Below are 18336 nucleotides of genomic sequence, written 5' to 3' on the forward strand. Positions count from 1 at the left end.
GTTGCAGCAGCAATGCATACATAGGCGAGACAGCTCGCGCGCCTATTGGCTGCTCTGCGGCAACTGCAGCAGCCTATCGAGCGAGGCCTGGCGTGACGCCAGACCCAATCAGGGCACTTCGCGCCCGCTGCGTCACGTCCCGCCGAAATGGGCGTGGTCTAGGCCTATAAATATCGCTCGCAGGCAGCTATTATCTGATTTTTCATCCTTCAAGCGAAGCACACGCATCGCTGGAGCTGGATTAGAAGCCGCGCCGTCGAGAGAGAGCACCTTCAGCGGGACGAGTCACTGAAGTCGCTGGCCGCGCCGCCTTCCTGCCTTCCTGCTGCGCTTTCCGGCGCTTATATCCTTCTCTTTTATTTGCACTGTATTTCTGTGTGTGTGTGTCGCCGCCGCGACACACATTTCTAAAAGAGATAGCGTCTTTTTAAAGATGCCTTCCTGCGGCTCGTGCAGAGCCACACTCAGCGACGGGGACCGCCACGTGATCTGCGTTTCCTGCCTGGGTGAGGAACATGCAGCTCTCGCGCTCGCTGACGGCGGATGCCCTCACTGCGAGCTGATGGCAATGGCGACTCTGAGGACTCGCCTAGCCGTCTTCACCGAGACTGCTCCCCCGCCCGCCGCGCCGTCGCGCCGTAAAAAGCGCCGTGCCCAGCGGGCCCCGGAACCCTCCCTCAGCCGCCAAAGCTCGCCGGTTCGCCCGCTTGCTTCCCCGGCTTCTTCTGTTTCGCTTCCTGACGGACAGCGGCCGCCGTCTGCCGCCGCTTCCGTTGATATCGCGGATGAGGAAGCCCTGCTGGGAGAGGATGATTCCTGCTCTATCCTGGCGTCAGGCAGTGAGGATTGGGCGGGCTCTGAGGACCCCGCACCCCCTGCCCGCACTTCGTCAGGCAAGAGAGCTTCTATTGAGACGGAACTCATGCGAGTACTCGCACAGGCCGCGGCGAGCCTCGGCCTCGAGTGGTCTTCGCCTGAGCAGCCCGCTCACAACCGGCTGGATGGATTTTTCCTGCCTGGGGAGCGCGCTTCGCCTGTGTCCAGACCGGCGCCTTTTCTTCCTGAGTTACACGAAGAAGTCGCCAAGTCCTGGAGCGCCCCCTATTCTGCTAGAGTGCGTCCTGCTGTTTCTTTGGCATTCTCCGCCGTTGACGATGCCAAGAACAGAGGATACCTCTCGCTGCCGCCGGTTGAAGAGGCGATAGCGGCCCACTTATGCCCGCCCTCCGCTGGACGGCGCGCTAAGCCGGCCCTGCCCTCTAAAGCTTGCCGCACGACGTCGAGCTTGCTCCACCGCGCTTTCTCCGCCGCCGGGCAAGCTGCGTCAGCGTTGCACACCATGGCAACGCTCCAGATCTTCCAGGCCGATCTCCTCCGTAAGCTGGATGAGGAAGGACCTGACGCGATCTGTGTGCCGGACTTAAGGAGTGCCACGGACCTCGCTCTTCGTGCTACTAAGTCCGCAGCGCAAGCCATTGGACGGACTATGGCTTCTCTCACCGTGTCTGAGAGACATCTCTGGCTGACGCTCTCGGAAATGGCCGAGTCTGAACGCACCGCGTTCCTCGACGCCCCGCTTTCCGCCACAGGCCTCTTTGGATCCTCCGTCAAAGATTTCGCGGAGAGATTCGCAGAGGTACAGAAAGCGTCTCAGGCCATGAAGCACTTCCTCCCGAAGCGCTCCAGCTCTGCAGCAGGCCGTGCGAAACCGTCTGCTCAGAGCTCACAGCCACAGCCACCGTCCACTGCCTCCACTTCACAGCGCCGCCAGGCCAGAAGCGCGAGACCGCGCTCCCGCTCATCCGGTCGCCGCCCCGCAGGACGCGGCTCGCGACCTAGGATCACGGTGAAGCCCGAGGCCCCGAAGTCGTCCTAGCACAGCTAGGAAAACGACGGTGTTCCAGTCCCGCTGCGGCCGGACTCACACCAAAGCTATTCGCTCGTCCAGTTCCAGAAAATGTGACTGTTCCAGTGTTTTCTGCAGCCAACAAGTCGGTTCTGTCACCCGCTTGCCTGCACACAAATGCCGTTTTCACGGCTACCCAGATAAATCCCCAAAAGAGTGTATTTTCTGGTGTCCCGGCCACGGCCGATGGTGTTTCGTGTGTAGTAAGAATGCCCACTGCCCAGTGCCCATCCCTACACATAAGCACAGCCTGTCACACAGGGCTCGCGCACATAAAACCGACTCAGATCGGTTGCGCTTCAAACATGGTGAACGTGCCCACTACCCAGTGCCCACTAACACCACGTTATGCATGTCTCACGGTTTCTGTAAAAACGAAACCAACGTGCACTCGCTTCACGCAAGCGAACGATGCTTTCAGTGTGATAAATGTGCCCGCTGTCCCGCGCCCACATCCACACATAGACATGACAGTTCCCACGGGAACCGCCCAGCCCTCCCCCTCGCGGTTAACCACCGTAGAGGAGTCGAGCGCGGGCAATCTGCCCGCTGTCATCAGCGCGCCCCATGCCTCAAATGTCACGAGCGACACGCTTGTGTTACAGCACACCGAAGCTTCTCCATCGCTGAGCGAGCGGAGCGCGCTTCGTATTCGACCCCTAGCTATCCATGCAGACGCATGGGCAAAGCTACCCGGGGTTTCGAAGTGGGTGCTGAACATTATAGAAAGAGGCTATTCGCTGCAGTTTCGCCGACGCCCTCGCCGCTATGTGGCGCGCGTCGAGACCACGGTAAAAACAGAAGTAGCACATCTACTTCGAGCCGAAGTGACGAAACTATTGAGCAAAGGGGCCATAGAACCTCTCTCTCAAGATCAGAGCGAGGGAGGGCTATACAGCAGATACTTCCTGGTACCGAAAAAAGACGGGGGTCTCAGACCCATACTAGATCTAAGGCAGCTGAACAAAGTGCTTGTGAAGCGACAGTTCAGGATGCTCACGACCAGGCAAATCCTTGTGCAGATTCGCCAAGGAGATTGGTTTGTGTCAATAGATCTGAAAGACGCGTATTTTCAAATACAGATAGCGTCACGTCACAGGCGATATTTGAGATTCGCCTTCGAGGGCCAGGCATATCAGTACACAGTCCTGCCGTTCGGTTTGTCCCTAGCACCCCGTACATTTACGAAGTGCATGGACGCGGCGCTCGCACCCCTCAGAATGAGAGGCATGCGAGTGCTGAACTATTTGGACGATTGGCTGATTCTAGCGCAATCTCGCGCAGTGCTCATAGAACACACGACCATTTTACTCGATCACCTCGAGGATTTGGGTCTGAGTGTCAATTGGGCGAAGAGCTCCCTGTCACCCAGTCAGAAAATATCTTTCCTGGGCACAGAACTGGACTCACTATCCATGATAGCGCGACTATCACAACAGCGCGCGGTAGACATTCGACGCACAGCGAACTCTTTTCGCTGCGGCGCGTCTGTCCCGCTCAAAAGATTTCAGAAGATGCTAGGTCTCATGGCCTCAGCATCGTCAGTGCTCCAGCTGGGTCTGCTACGCATGCGCCCGCTGCAGTTTTGGCTGAAAGCGCGAGTCCCACGCGAAGCGTGGGCACCCGGTTTGCTTCGCCTCAGGGTCAATCAGAAATGCGTTACAGCTCTGAAACCCTGGAAAGCGAACGACTGGTACCAATCAGGTGTAAGCCTGGGGACTTCCTCGAGGGTGAAAGTGGTGTCCACGGACGCGTCCACCTCGGGATGGGGAGCGCTGCTCGAGGGCAGACCGTTCTTCGGCCAGTGGTCAGAACGGGAGAAGCTCCTGCACATAAACTGCCTCGAAATGCTGGCAGTAGACAACGCGCTGACGCGTTTTTGTCCCCAAATAAAAGGTCACCACGTCTTGGTCCGTTCGGACAACATGTCTGTGGTGTCCTACATAAATCGCCAGGGCGGCATCAGATCCGAGAAACTGTACAGGCTGGCAGAACGCCTCCTAGTATGGGCTCAGTGCAACCTGCGCTCGCTCAGAGCAGCGCACGTGCCAGGGATCATGAATATAGGACCAGACAGACTGTCCAGGAACAATGTTCCGGCAGGCGAATGGTCCCTACACCCACAGACAGTCCAACTGCTGTGGAAGAAATTCGGCAGAGCGAAAGTGGACCTGTTTGCGTCTCAAGAAAACGCTCACTGTCAAGAATTTTTCTCCAAGAGCAGGAGCGCGCTGTCCCATGTGTGGCCCCGCCGCCCGCTCTATGCTTTTCCCCCCGTCTCTCTCCTGCCTCAGGTGATAGAACGGATCAGGGAAGAAGGATGCTCAGTACTGCTGGTAGCACCGTTCTGGAAAAACCAACCTTGGTTCCCAGCCGTGATGCAGTTAGCAAGTACTGCCCCGTGGCCGGTACCAGTGAGGAGAGATCTCCTCTCACAGGCCCGCGGCTCGATCTGGCATCCTCACCCGGAACTATGGTCCCTTCATGTCTGGGCCATCAACGGGTACATGTTGGACTCCCTAAAGGAGTATTAAACACGATCACGCAGGCTAGAGCTCCGTCTACAAGACGACTCTATTCTTCGAAATGGTCATTGTTTTCGGGCTGGTGCACAGCCCGTGGTGTGTCACCCACAAACTGTGATGTGACGGAGGTGCTTTCCTTCCTACAAGAGCTGTTGGATGGGGGCAGGGCCCCCTCCACGCTCAAAGTTTATGTGGCGGCTATAGCAGCGTTCTCAGAAACAACGCTTGGTCAGTCAATAGGAAGGAACGATTTAGTCATCCGCTTCCTTAGAGGAGCTAAGAGACTGAATCCTCCCAGACCTCCCTCAGTCCCCGTATGGGACCTTTCTACGGTTCTGGAAGCCATGAAAGGTGCGCCATTTGAGCCTTTGCAGTCAATCGATTTAAAACACCTGTCTTTCAAAACAGTGTTTTTGCTGGCTCTCGCTTCAGTGAAGCGCATAGGGGATCTGCACGCGCTCTCTGTGAGCGCGGCGTGCATGGAGTTTGGGCCCAATGACTCAAAAGTTATACTCAAACCTAAGCACGGTTATGTTCCAAAATCCCTCAACACACCGTTTAGGGCGCAGATTATCTCTCTGTCAGCCCTACCGGTCCCTGATGAGGAAAGAGACGCGAGCCTCCTTTGCCCAGTCAGGGCATTACGAGCTTATGTGTCTCGCTCGTCTGTTTTCAGACAGACGGAACAGCTCTTTGTTTCGTTTAGCGGACGTTCTAAGGGACTAGCCGCGTCGAAACAGAGCCTATCCAGATGGATAGTTGATGCTATAGCGCTGGCATACGCCTCCAAGGGCATGCAGTGCCCTTTGGGTGTCAGAGCGCATTCCACGAGAGGCATGGCCTCTTCGTGGGCCTGGTCAAGTGGGATTGCCTTGCAAGATATTTGTATGGCGGCAGGCTGGGCCTCCCCGTCTACATTTATAAGGTTTTATAACCTAGAGGTTCCCGCCCTGCAGGCCAGGCTGCTGTCGGTCTAAACTACCAGTATTATCTGACCTGATGCGTTCAGCTCAGAATGCTGCGTTTGCTGAGCACAGCTCGATGTTCGACAGTTTAAAGCTGGGCAAACTGTGTAAGACCCACATTTTTTCCCATCAGTTCAGGCCGTACCCCGCCCTGTCTGTATGATGAAATTTGCGTCCCTTCGACGCTACTTTATGTGGAAAAGTGAGGCTGCACCCCTCCTTCTTCCCGGACTCTCTGTGAGTTCACTGAGTGATTGTGCACTATATGTACCCCGGGCTTTCGCCCTTGGGTCTTTGGTGTCAGATCTCAGCATGCACGGCGTTTTACATTGGGTCCCCTAGCGTAAGATATCTTACGCAGTACGAGAGACCTCTCGTAAGAGAACGTACTCGGTTACTAACGTAACCTCGGTTCTCTCTAGAAGAGGGAACGAGTACTGCGTATCTTGCCGTGCATGCACACGCTCTGGTTGCTTCGATGATGAAAAACCAGATAATAGCTGCCTGCGAGCGATATTTATAGGCCTAGACCACGCCCATTTCGGCGGGACGTGACGCAGCGGGCGCGAAGTGCCCTGATTGGGTCTGGCGTCACGCCAGGCCTCGCTCGATAGGCTGCTGCAGTTGCCGCAGAGCAGCCAATAGGCGCGCGAGCTGTCTCGCCTATGTCTGCATTGCTGCTGCAACGCGTTTTGCATTATTACAAAATTAAGGATAATTTTTGGCTTCAATATCTCGCGGAAAAGGATTTTCCCCTAGCGTAAGATATCTTACGCAGTACTCGTTCCCTCTTCTAGAGAGAACCGAGGTTACGTTAGTAACCGAGTACGTTATATTATGAAGACATTTACAGAGGGATTTGTAAATATATTATTCCTAGCCTGATATACATAACATTTTATTCCAAAAAACATGGCGAAAATCATTGTTTTAAGGCTATTGACAGTATATTCTGATTTACAGGATAACAAAAGTAGATATCCATAAATCCCTCTGTAATTTTTTTCCCCATCTAATATGTGAACACAATGAAAAATTTTTTTTTAACCTGGCTTTATCCAATACTCAGATTTCGTTTTTTAAAATATATACAAATTAGTGCATATTTAATTAGATATTGCCTAATTTGCATATTTAAACATTAAATTACAGAAAACTTGTAATACATTTTTTTCTAATCTTAATGTAGGTAATCAACTGGGAAAGTTTCATGGTGATATCTGCTAGTTAAAAATTGTACCCTATTCACCTGTAGTGTCTCGCCTTAAAGATCAAATGTTACACGCTAGTATGTGCAACATTTATTCATGGCAGTCTACTCTGAAAGGTTACCAAAAGATGGGAGCACAGAGCTTGTACTCTTGAACCCAAAACAGAAAGTTTAAATAGGGCAGGGGCAATCCAACCCTGCTCCTGGAGAGCTACCGTCCTGCAGATTTCAGCTCCAACCCCAATCAAACACACATGAACCAGCTAAAGTAATCAAGCTGTTTAAGGTTACTTGATAATTAAAGGAAAGTGTGTTGGAGCAGGGTTGGAACTGAAGTCAGCAGGATGGTAGCTCTCAAGGAGCAGGGTTGGGGAATCCCTGAAATCGGGCTTTTTACACTGTGTTTACAGTATAACACTGGGTTATTGTCGTTCTTATAATCCCTGGTATAGAGAAACGTTTCACACTAGTAATTAAGATGCGGGGTTAGCACCGCTTTTTACCCAGGGTTATGAAACTTCACTCCAGAGCAGGGTTAGCACTGCTTTTGCGATGTTAATGTGAAGCAATAACCCAGGATTCTGTTTACCTGGGATTTAGAGTGACTCAGGGTTAACCATTTCAAGTGTGAAAACCCTAATGTTTCTCTTGTTGTTTCTGTCTCTAATGTTTATTTTTTTCTTATGTGGTGGAAATGGGCTTACATATGTCTGGGATGCTACAAATGAGAAGATACACAACATTATAATGTATAGTATATAAAAAAATATTTTCATTTAGAGATTTTCTAAAGATTATATTTAACAATTCACAAGGTTCCTACATATTTTTCATTTCAAAATTCTATTCTCAAATTTCCAAACCACTCAGTAGATTTTTTCAGACCATATTTAACATACATGGTTCATACAGCATTATTTTCAGCATTGTATTTGGCATAGTGTACAGTCATCTCATCTGTAAATATTTTAATTTTCTTTTTTCATTAGTTTTCTCAAAGTGATTATATGATGAGAAGAAACCTAAAATGCTTTATAACCTGGATATGTTCACCTCTTACCAGTTTGATACAGATACAAGTGGTTTGATTTTGCACGATCACCAAACAGCAAAGTACTGTCTGATTTACAGTCTGCTCCTTTATCTGTTGCTGGTTTGAGTGAACATTCGTTTAGTGAAGTTCAAAATATACTTACTTATGGTAACAGTTTAGCATAATGAAAATGATGTGCGCCTTGAATTCGTGTTTGACTAAATACTTGTTATGCTTGAAATGCTTTGGCCTAAACTTTTGCTATGAAAACACTGCTTGTATGATAAATGTCTTTTTTGAAATCCTTAATTTTACTTCCATACTTCATTAAGCTGCGTATAGAAACCCAGATTTCAAGTCATCAAATTATTCGGGTTTTTTTTAAGGATTAACTGGACATTACATGATGTCAAAGGTAATCTACATGTAATAAAGGAAATTAGAATGCACAATTAAATATTAAATATTTAATTAAATATTTCAGATGACATTTTATATAGTATATAGACTATAGACATTACTCTGCACAAACCTTGTAGAGTAGTCAAAACAAATTTGAACAAGGTCACTGTGTTGTTAGTGCTTTTGAAGATGCACAAATTTTAACAGCTGACAGTGACACTATGCTGGCTAGCAAGATGTTAAGTTACAGAAATCAAGTTCTGACACTAAAAAGTCAAAATAGCAACTACGGTGAGGACATGTCTCTATTTTCATCCACTAACTCTGTTCTTGCTTTTCTATATCATTTCTCAGTAAGGGGAAAAAGTGTTTTAACAACTATTACTTTTAGAGGTGAGTAATAATGAAGCTACAGGATTAAAGTCTAGCAGCAGGGTATCAAAGCAGATTGGGAGGTCAGTTCAAGTCATCTTACCTCACTGCAGGGATCCTCTTTGGGTTTATATTCCCACGTGTATCTGCTCATGGTTTTCTAAGGAGTGGGGTGGCGAGAGAGGATTACTCTACTGACACACTTACTTCTAATACTTTGTTATGCCCTCTTAATTAAATCAGCATCCGCCTCAGCAGATACTCCATTATATTCACTGTATCCTATATAAAAACAGTTAGGACTAAAACTCTAATTTAGGTTTAACCATTTGACAATCATCGCATTGATTGCCCAGCCACACAACACAACCGGTAATATGATCAGTATGTTTGGAAACACAAAATATTCCAGTTTCCGCATTATTCATGCAGCCTGTAGTATTTCACATGGCCTCAGGGGGAACAAGCGAATCAATGACAAAGAGATAGCGAGGAAGAAGAAGGTATCTCTATTTATCATTATCGTAATGATAAAGAGAAGAGTGGAAAAGAAAGATCTCCCACACAAATAGGAGTAAAACAATAAGAGAGAGGGCAGAGACAGAGCGAGCATTTTCTCATGCACAGTGGAAAACAGAGGGAAAGACAGGAGAGGAAGTTACCTGACACATAATGTTATCATAGTAAGCCAAATCACGGGCATGGGGGAGGTTAGTCGGGGTGTCACACAGTTTCCTTACATTTGCCTGAGAGCCCTCTGCGACGGTGGACAGCGAGAAGCTATCGATGTGCTGCTCCGACTTTGGGCGGCATTTACTGAAAGACAAAGAGAGAGAACAAGAGATAGTAAAATGGATAGATCAATTAAATGGGAGCTTAATTCTGGGAGATATTACTATTAATGATCCAATTAAATGCTTTTGATAAGCACAGTATTTCTTTCCTATGGAAGCTTGTTTCCGCCACAGAATAAAACAGTTAAAAAAGATAATTGCGACTTTTTATCTCCCTACTGCAAGTTCACATCTCATTTAATTTGTCAGAATTGCGAGACATAAACTCGAAATTGCGAGTTATTAAGTGAGAATTGCGAGACATAAACTCGCAATTGCGAGTTATAAAGTCCAATTTTCAAAAAAATAAATAAATCAGAATAGCGAGTTTATATCTCACAATTCTGACTTTATTTATCGCATTTGCGACTTTATATCAAGCAATTCTGACTTTATAACTTGCAATTGCGAGTTTATATCTCACAATTCTGAGAAAAGTCAGAATTGCGTAATATAAGAATTGCGACTTTATTGCGAAATTGCGAAATTATATCACACAATTCTGAGTTTATATTATGCAATTCTTACTTTATAACTCGCAATTGCGACTTTATATCACGCAATTCTGATGTAAACTCACATTTGCGAGAAAAGTCAGAATTGTGAGATAAAAAGCCGCAATTACCTTTTTATTTTTTATTTTGTGGCGGAAACAAGCTTCTATAATTTCCTGTGTTGATACACTACCGTTAAAAAGATTGGGGTTGGTAAGATTTTAACTTTATTTTTAAAAGTCTCTTATGCTCTTAGTCTCTTATCAAAAATATACAGTAAAATTTGTCATATTGTGAAACATTACTATTTGAATGACTTTTTCCCCCGCTGATCAGCAGCCAGCACTACATTCTTCAGTGTCAAATTATTATTCTAATACGCTGATTTGGCGCTTATTATCACTGTTGAAAACAGTTGTGCTAATATTTTTATGCAAACGCTGAATAAAAAGAACATTTGAAATAGAAATCTGCTGTAACATTTTAATTGTCATAATAAAATGTCTTTATGGTCACTTGTGCTCAATGTAATGCATCCTTGATGATAAAAAACACAAAAAAAACTGAACCCACACTTTTGAACTGTTTGTTTCCTATAGAAATATTGTGGGACAAACAAATAAGCTTGTTCTTTTTTTATTTTTAGCTTTTATAAAATAGATCTTAGTTTGCAGTGGGAAAAACTGTAACAAACTACTTGGCAGCACTGAAGAGAGCTTCAAAACGATTTAATTAAATTTTTTACAAAATCCTCCCCAAAAAAACATGATATGACTTTCGCTATTTCTAGTCAGAAGCAGGTGATATTCTAGCATCTTTCTCCATTGATGGCCATATAAAGGTAGCTGTGACAAATTATCTCAAGCAAACTCAGATGGCCTCAAGGCAAACAAACATGAGCTACTTTGATTTTAATTGCATAGGGTCTTTAACTTGGTATTCTACTGCAGTGACTTGGACATTTTTGCTATATTTAATACACTGGATTAAAAGCTCATGTTGTTTCTGCAAGCTCACAGATGTTACCTGCAGCAGATTAGAACTCAGACTTACACAGACTTTTCACTGTTGTCATTTTGTCCTCATCACTATGCTCCCTTCCCTTTCTCTCCTCTCCTTTTCTCTTCTACTCCTCTGCTCTCTATCCACCCCTCTCTAGGACTGTTTAAATGCCTTTGGCAGCACAGTATATAGGTCACCCTCTCAGTCACACATACACACACACTCACTTGTGTTGCACTGTCAGATTGGCCTACTTTTAGTAAAGAACGGTGATGTCATTGTGTTCAAATCCCATGTTAACACTGTACATTTTATTGTACTACTCTATGTATGCGCCAATATGTATTCAGCTCAATCAATTGATATTTAAATCGCCAAATCTGAAACTAAGACTCTAGGAAGTGTCCTTACGAGTGCAAGTTTACATGTAAGTTTTACCTGTGCTTGCGAAGTCGTCGGTTTTCAGTCTTAAGCATGTGCAGCCTCTTGGAGAAAAAGACTATAATCATGAAGAGGAGGAGCAACATGATGGCGGCGCCGCCCACTGCTATACACATCACTTGGAAGTCTGAAATAACAGACTCACACCTGGAGCCCTTGTTCCATATATACTCCTGAATGTTACACCTGCAAAACAAGAGAGATGTTAGGGGGGAAAATGCAACATATACAACATATTTCACATGAAATTGTCACAAAAGTGAATTGTTATATATTCAAGTCTATGAGCAGAATTTGGGACAATGCAGTCTATGTGAACACAGAAGTAAATCTGGTCAAGAGTTTTGTAAACAACCAAAGAACTTGTTAAATGCAATAGAAACTGAACTGAAATGCAATAGAATAGAAACTAGACTCAGAATTATTTACTTAAATAATTATTTAATTTATTATTCAATTAGAGAATTAGCTCAGGAGAACATGTTTAATCCTTAGGAAAAAATAAAAAAACTGTTATGTGATGAGTTCATATTAAAGCTGCAGTCCGTAGTTTTTCCTCTTTGTCGCCATCTCTGTTCAAAATCTGCAATTGCAGTTATTATCAACTTTACGTGCGTTGTGCCTCGGCATGGCACAGCGCGGATGAATCCAATGTTTTGAGGAGAATGTGCGGTTGTCAATCACCGCGCTGGTGGTTTGGATACTGTCATTCGGAATCACAGATTCTACTTTTTGGAAGTATGACCAACATAAGAATTTTCACCGTAAAATGTCATCTGAAGAAGTAAGTAACATCCACTTTTGTTCTGACCAACTAAGGGGAAAAAAAACATTGCAGTAAATCGCGCCGATTAAATCTAACGATTGCTTATCATATCACGTCAAACCGTGCAAATTGTACTTTATTTTCAAATTGTTAATGTTAACAACATCAGCATTGCGTGACTACATTTAATGCCCTTCCGATATTTATCCTTGTTTTCGCATGGGCCGGTTGCAGTCTCTTTTTTTCTCCGAAGTCTTTCGCGTTTGTTCGGGTGAATCTCCAGTTGTCACTGGTGATTGTCGTTTGAACCTTTCTGGATCCGCCATCAAATTGATTTTAATTATATCAAGTGCTGTGAGAAAAGGCTATACATCTCCTCCTCCAACATCCTCACACGCAATATAGCCTACTAGCCGAGACACCTTCTTTATGTGTACAGATGTGACGTAATGACGCAAAGACATGCTCGAATTTCCCGCAGAAATCCACTAGTACCACTGAAACATTATTACGAGCTTACAGTTTTGAATCGAGCTAAGGCAAGCAGATAGTTTTGAACACTGGCTGGTTATGTACTTGCTCAAAAAATTATTTTGGATAATTTTTAACTCAAAAAAGCTACGGACTGCAGCTTTAAAAATCTTCGGTTTTCGATGGAACATTTTTAAATCATGGAAAATCTGAGAATAGGTTGTGACATTGAGATCTCAAGATAAAGATCTTTATTACCTATGGGAATATATTAGCAACAGAAACAATGAATGTAGAGAGAAAAAAAAAGAATGAGTCCAAAGGGGAGTTTGTGTGTTTGTATAAAGGACAAGTTGTCATCTAACTCAAACAAATTGGCCACGACAAACACATCTGTGCATAGATAAAAGAAAAAAAGGGAGATAAACACTATAGATGTAAGTATCCTTGTTCAATATATAAGTGTGCTGTGAGTGTGCTTATCATTACAATGATTCTTCTGCAGGGTTAGTCCTACAGAGCTTCCAGCTGCACGACTGGACAGATGGCCCTGTCAAGGATGTGCATGTGCTGGTCCCACAGAGAATAAAGCACCTGAGCTATGCATAATTCACATCTTCCAAAATAGATTTCCAAATTATCTCATTTACCAAATTACAAAAGAGTTGTCATGGTTCTTGTGTCTGAGGTGTTCAATATCTTATTGAAGATGCTTGGTCTATTTTTTGCATATTAGCTCATATTGTTTGTCTGTTGAGACGGAATGCAGCAGGTAAATCGCAGCCAGGTTAATACTCAAAAAGTAGTGTGATTGCGAGTGTTATATTGCTTTCATACGACAGTTCAATAAACAAGAGGTCACTATATTGAGTAAATTACATTATAGATATGATAATTGCATGTTTTTGCTTGAAAATTAAGCCAAATCAAATAAATAAATGTCATCAGACTAACGGACATGCAACAAGAATCACAAACCACAAATATACACTTACACTCAGTAGTACACTCAGCATGGGTACATTTTGTAATGAGTGAAAGGCCCATCAATACTACAGAGGAAATCATGCTCAGTGTGCATGTAGGCCATGTTTACTCTTTAGCCTAAAGATATCAATTTGAAACTCAGTTGTATGGTCTATTACGAACTACCCCTCTATTTAGTGCAAGCCATTGGCCTGGTTCAACAGAAACATTTACTATTTCAGCAAATGCACACATATCAGCAAATAATTAAACCCACACCACCCTCTGGATCCCCCCAAATAGTATGTTCATCTAATAGGTCATTCTTTACATGCCCTGCAGATGGAAATCTGGGGGTTTTTAATAGCACTGACCCCATTAGTGTAGACAGCACCCTGTCACTCTTTCTCTCAGCGATCGACAAGATAGCCCTGCGGCATGAGCCACACACCGAAATCTGATTGAAAGTTGCCCTTACATACTACAATGGAGCCTCACTGAATGGGGGTTTGACTAAATATATAAATGAATAAAGTAAAAGAGATCAATTAAAATAAACAGATCTTTACAAAATTACTATTTTATTACTTATGCCTATTTCAATTTTGCTATGAATAAATACACATAAAATAAAATGAAGTAAAATAGATCAGTAAAAAAAATCTAAGTAAAATAAAAATGAAGTAAAATTGATTAAAATTAAAAGATCAGCAAATAAAATCAAATATTTCTAATATTCTACTATTTTTTTCTAATTATATATTTAATCTAATCATTTTATTTTCACTTTTATTATTTATTTTAAATAACTAAACAAAATGGATAATTATCTAATTATTTCTATTTTACTTTCTTTTTCCCATTTTATTATTGTTATTATTATAAATCAATTTAAATTAAATAGAAACATAAATTCTTTTTTTTTACTTGTTTACTGACCATGATTTTTCATTTATTTTACTTATTAAACTTAATAACTTACTTATTACTTATTTTTATTAAAATATATAAAACAAAGAAAAATGTTTGGTTGTTTTAAAGTAAAGATCACAAAGCCAAGCTATTATTTTGGAATAATGTGCACAGATCCATTACAATAAGACAAGGAAGAAAGGGATTTTCATGGGTATGGGCAGTATCCCACGCAGAGCTAGTGGTCTAAATGGTCTAATACACAGCAGCTTAACACATCACACCATCTAGCCTTGAGGCTTCACTACACACAAATAAGATTCCCCAAACCCCACTATTATGGCTCAGACCACCAGCTCAAGGCAGGGTCTTTAGCTCTTAAACTGAAATACACACATTCACAGATCTGGGCTCTGACCCAAATCCCTTTGAGCAAATGTTTAATAAGGGTCTGCATGGGCCTCTGAGTATAGGGTTGTGGCAGTAGTGGAGGCTGGTTTAATAGAGTGACATGCCGCCAAGCCACTATGACAGGCTTGGAGAATTTCAGAGTGTGGAACTGAAATTATAGCAGTTGAGTGTGAATGAGATAAATGCTAAACATTCTTAACATGTACACAGGAATTAAACACAGATCATCTCAAGAATGATGTATATATATCAGTATTAAAGCATTTTACCAATCCCTATTGTGCGTCAAACTGGTTAAAAAAAAAAATATATATATATATATATATATATAATGGAGATTGAAAAGCATGTTCAATTGGTTATTACACTATTGAAATTATTAGTGTTAATAGCATTTGTGTAATTTTTGGTGTTTCATAAAAGTATTTGTTTTTTAATAATAGTAGATAGACTTTTGAAGGCACTGGGAATGTATTACTGAAGGTCACAGATGAAAAACTAGATTGTTCTGTTCTACCCAACCACACAACACATACTGGATCAAGTATATTTAAGCCAACAGCTAATGATCGCTGATATTTCTAGCAGATGGAGGGAAAATAATAAATTACATAAGTGAGCTGTTTTTCCTCATCCTACAGCAATAGAGTGTAATAGCAGCAAGTTGCTGCTTCATGTTCATGCAGCAGCAACTTGGAGAACTTAAAGTCCCCCTGTGTTGAAAATTAAGCTTTTAATGTTGTTTATATGTCTATGTGGTGTTTTTAATGCAAACCATGTGCAAATGCATAAGTCAACACCATTGCTTAGTATTTTCTCCTCAAAACTGCAGTGAACCAAAGACAGTCTCAAAAACACGGTTTGAAATCGCTGGTGTTTCTGACGTCACAAACTACCTTGTAACCAATCACGTCAACGTGTGATCGTCAACGAGAGGATCTCTGAGCTGGTTCGAGCGAGTGGAGGTGGGGCTAATTTGCATATTCATAGAACCGCGTATACTAAATGAGGCAAGGGTGTAGTTACATTCAAGCTATTTTAAGGCATGATGAAAAAAAATTCAAGGAAAAATAATTTATGTCATTTTGGTGATCAAATGTAAGTTAAGGGATAAAATGATTGACTACAGGAGGATTTTAAACAATGATGTAGCCTGTCTGACCTTTTCCTTTACCATATTCAAAACTGATAAGTTATACATACACAATAACAAAAATGTCAGAGTGGTGGTGTTACATTAGGATCAAAACATTGTGTAATTGAGCTTTTAGATAAAGGCCTAAAGCTTTCCTATAAACCCTATGGCAAATGACGCACAGTGTAAAAATGCTTGCATGACCTGGTTAGCCCAGACCCACATGTTTGCATGAGCTTGGCCCAGATTCAAGATCATTGAGGATAGGCCGTTTTACTACTACGTTGGTACTACCAAAAGATGCCTTCAACTGAGACTCAATCCGTCTTCAATCCCAACATTTGACTTTGGGACATCTGAGAGACCAGCACTAAGCTTCTCTTGAAAATGTAAAACAGACATAATCCCGCACCCTGAACAGATGTATGAACACAACCAAAGGATTGAGTTACATCTTGAAACTCATCAGTATTTAATCAGATGCTGTAGATTCTAGCAGAATAAGTCCATTGAACATATTTTTGGAGTGCTTTATGATGACCTTAATGAGATAACTGTAACTGTCAAAAGCCCGTTCACACCAAGGACAAAAACTATAACCATAAAGTTTTAGCCTAATAATCATTCTAATTCTATGAGAATGGGGAAGTCCACACCGCAGCTATAACAATAACAACACAGGGGAAAGATAATCACTTTCAAAACCAATTTTTCCAGCCATTGAATGATAACATTGACAGAATCCAATCGACTTTAAAGAGCTTGAGCCTTTAAAGTGGCAGATGACAACTGCAGCACGGCTTATGAAAAACAGAATGTCACTAGTTATTGTCATATTTATTGTTCTTGCTGTGAAGGGGCCTTTACGCACATGCATACGTCTTACCGGCAAAAGGCGCCAATACCGTCAACCACATAACACTGTCCCCCATTGAAGCAGTAATTGGTGAAGATGTCGCACGGTGAGACACATGTGCTGTTGATACGCACAAATCCAAGAAGACAACCAGAGTTGTCAAGCATGTCCGATACTCCAGGTGAAGTTTCTCCAGATCCACCATCATCAGGGTTCAAAACTCTTGTGTTGGAGGGAACCGCGCTGGCAACGAGAGGAACGTTTTCATCATCCATGTCAGGTGGCGTTGGTTGGCTCTCCTCTAGGTAAACTTCGGTGGGTGAATAGTCAGGTGACAGATAATCATAAAAATCAGAAAGTGTCCAGGAGGTTGGATCTCCTCCCTGGAGCTCCTGAACCCAAGGAGGAGGATCAAGGACAACGTGCTGTAGGTGAGAAGGGTTGTAAAAATTCACTGTGATAATTTCTTCTGGTTGGGAATGGGTAAACTCGGAAGGAGGAATCGTGACTTCATCAAACAACGTCCCATCTGCTTGTAGTCTCTCACTCTTCCAGTGAGGGGCACTATCCTCGATTCCCTCTTCGCTAAAGTCTAGCTGGGACAAGCCACGTGCCTGGGGTTCAGCCAGAGTGGGCAGCCGGGCAGCTATGCCATCTCTCGGCAGGTCAATGAGGTGTTCTCTTTCGGCTGAATCAACACTGATGTCCTTCACAGCACTGGTTGAGGTTTCTCCACTGCTGCCGGACTCCTCCCCAGCTCGTGGTTTCCGAGAGTGAATGTGGGCCTGGGCAATAGGTGTGACCTCAACAGGAAGTGCAGGCTTAAGCCCAACCCCATTCAAGTCTGAGGAGTTAGTAGTAGAATTGGAAATAAATGAACTGCCTGAAAAAAATACAAATAAAATAAAAGTTATTGACAACCTTATACCTCAATTTATTTTTGCTGATTGTTCAATTCAATTTATTTACCAATACTGGGAATTAATTTCTCCATTTCTACTCCAGTTTTCACATACCATTCGTTTTTTTTTTAAAGAAACTAATACTTTTATTCGGCAAGGATGCAATAGATTGATCAAATGTGACACTAAAGACATTTATTATGTTACAAAATATTTCTATTTCAAATAAATGCTTTATATGTTCTTTAATAAAAAATAAAAAAACTTTTTAACTTTCTATTTAAAGAATCCTGGAATAAAATTATCATAGTTTACACAAAAATATTAAGCAGCACAACTCTTTCAACATTCATAATAATAATAATAATAATAATAAATACTTCTTGAGCATATTAGAATGATTTCTGAAGGATTGTGTTACACTCAAGACTGGAGTAATGGTGCTGAATATATATACATTCAGCACCATTACTCCAGTCTTATATATATATATATATATATATATATAAAAATGTAATCATATATATAAAAAATTAAATACATAAACCAGAATCATAATATATCATTCACTTTTCCATTACTTAGCTAAGCATCCTAAAATCCTAGTGTGTGGTTAGTGCTGTGAGAAATCAGTAAGATTTTAGTTTGTGAGAAATCCAAGTGGCATAAGAACACCTTCACAAGCAATTACTTGTTACCATACTGCAAACTCAGCAACTCCACAGTCATGCAGA

At 42.8% G+C, this 18336-nt stretch overlaps 1 protein-coding gene across 3 annotated transcripts in view; it reads right to left on the reverse strand.

The window, feature by feature from the left end:
- Window positions 1–18336, reverse strand: part of cspg5b (chondroitin sulfate proteoglycan 5b) — a 46902-nt gene that overhangs the window by 11169 nt on the left and 17397 nt on the right. The window contains exons 2-5 of one of the 3 annotated variants that reach the window (XM_082185389.1): window positions 16731–17583; window positions 11181–11369; window positions 9154–9229; window positions 8517–8573 (exon numbers count right to left, since the gene is read on the reverse strand). In XM_082185389.1, coding sequence (XP_082041515.1) covers window positions 8517–8573; window positions 9154–9229; window positions 11181–11369; window positions 16731–17583 — 1175 coding nt within the window. Of the gene's footprint in view, window positions 1–8516; window positions 8574–9075; window positions 9230–11180; window positions 11370–16730; window positions 17584–18336 lie in introns of all 3 variants that reach the window. The other 2 variants (XM_082185390.1, XM_082185388.1) reach the window with 2 other exon arrangements.

Source organism: Leuciscus leuciscus (genome assembly GCF_965113295.1).
Source record: "Leuciscus leuciscus genome assembly, chromosome: 12".
Taxonomy (NCBI): Eukaryota; Metazoa; Chordata; class Actinopteri; order Cypriniformes; family Leuciscidae; genus Leuciscus; species Leuciscus leuciscus.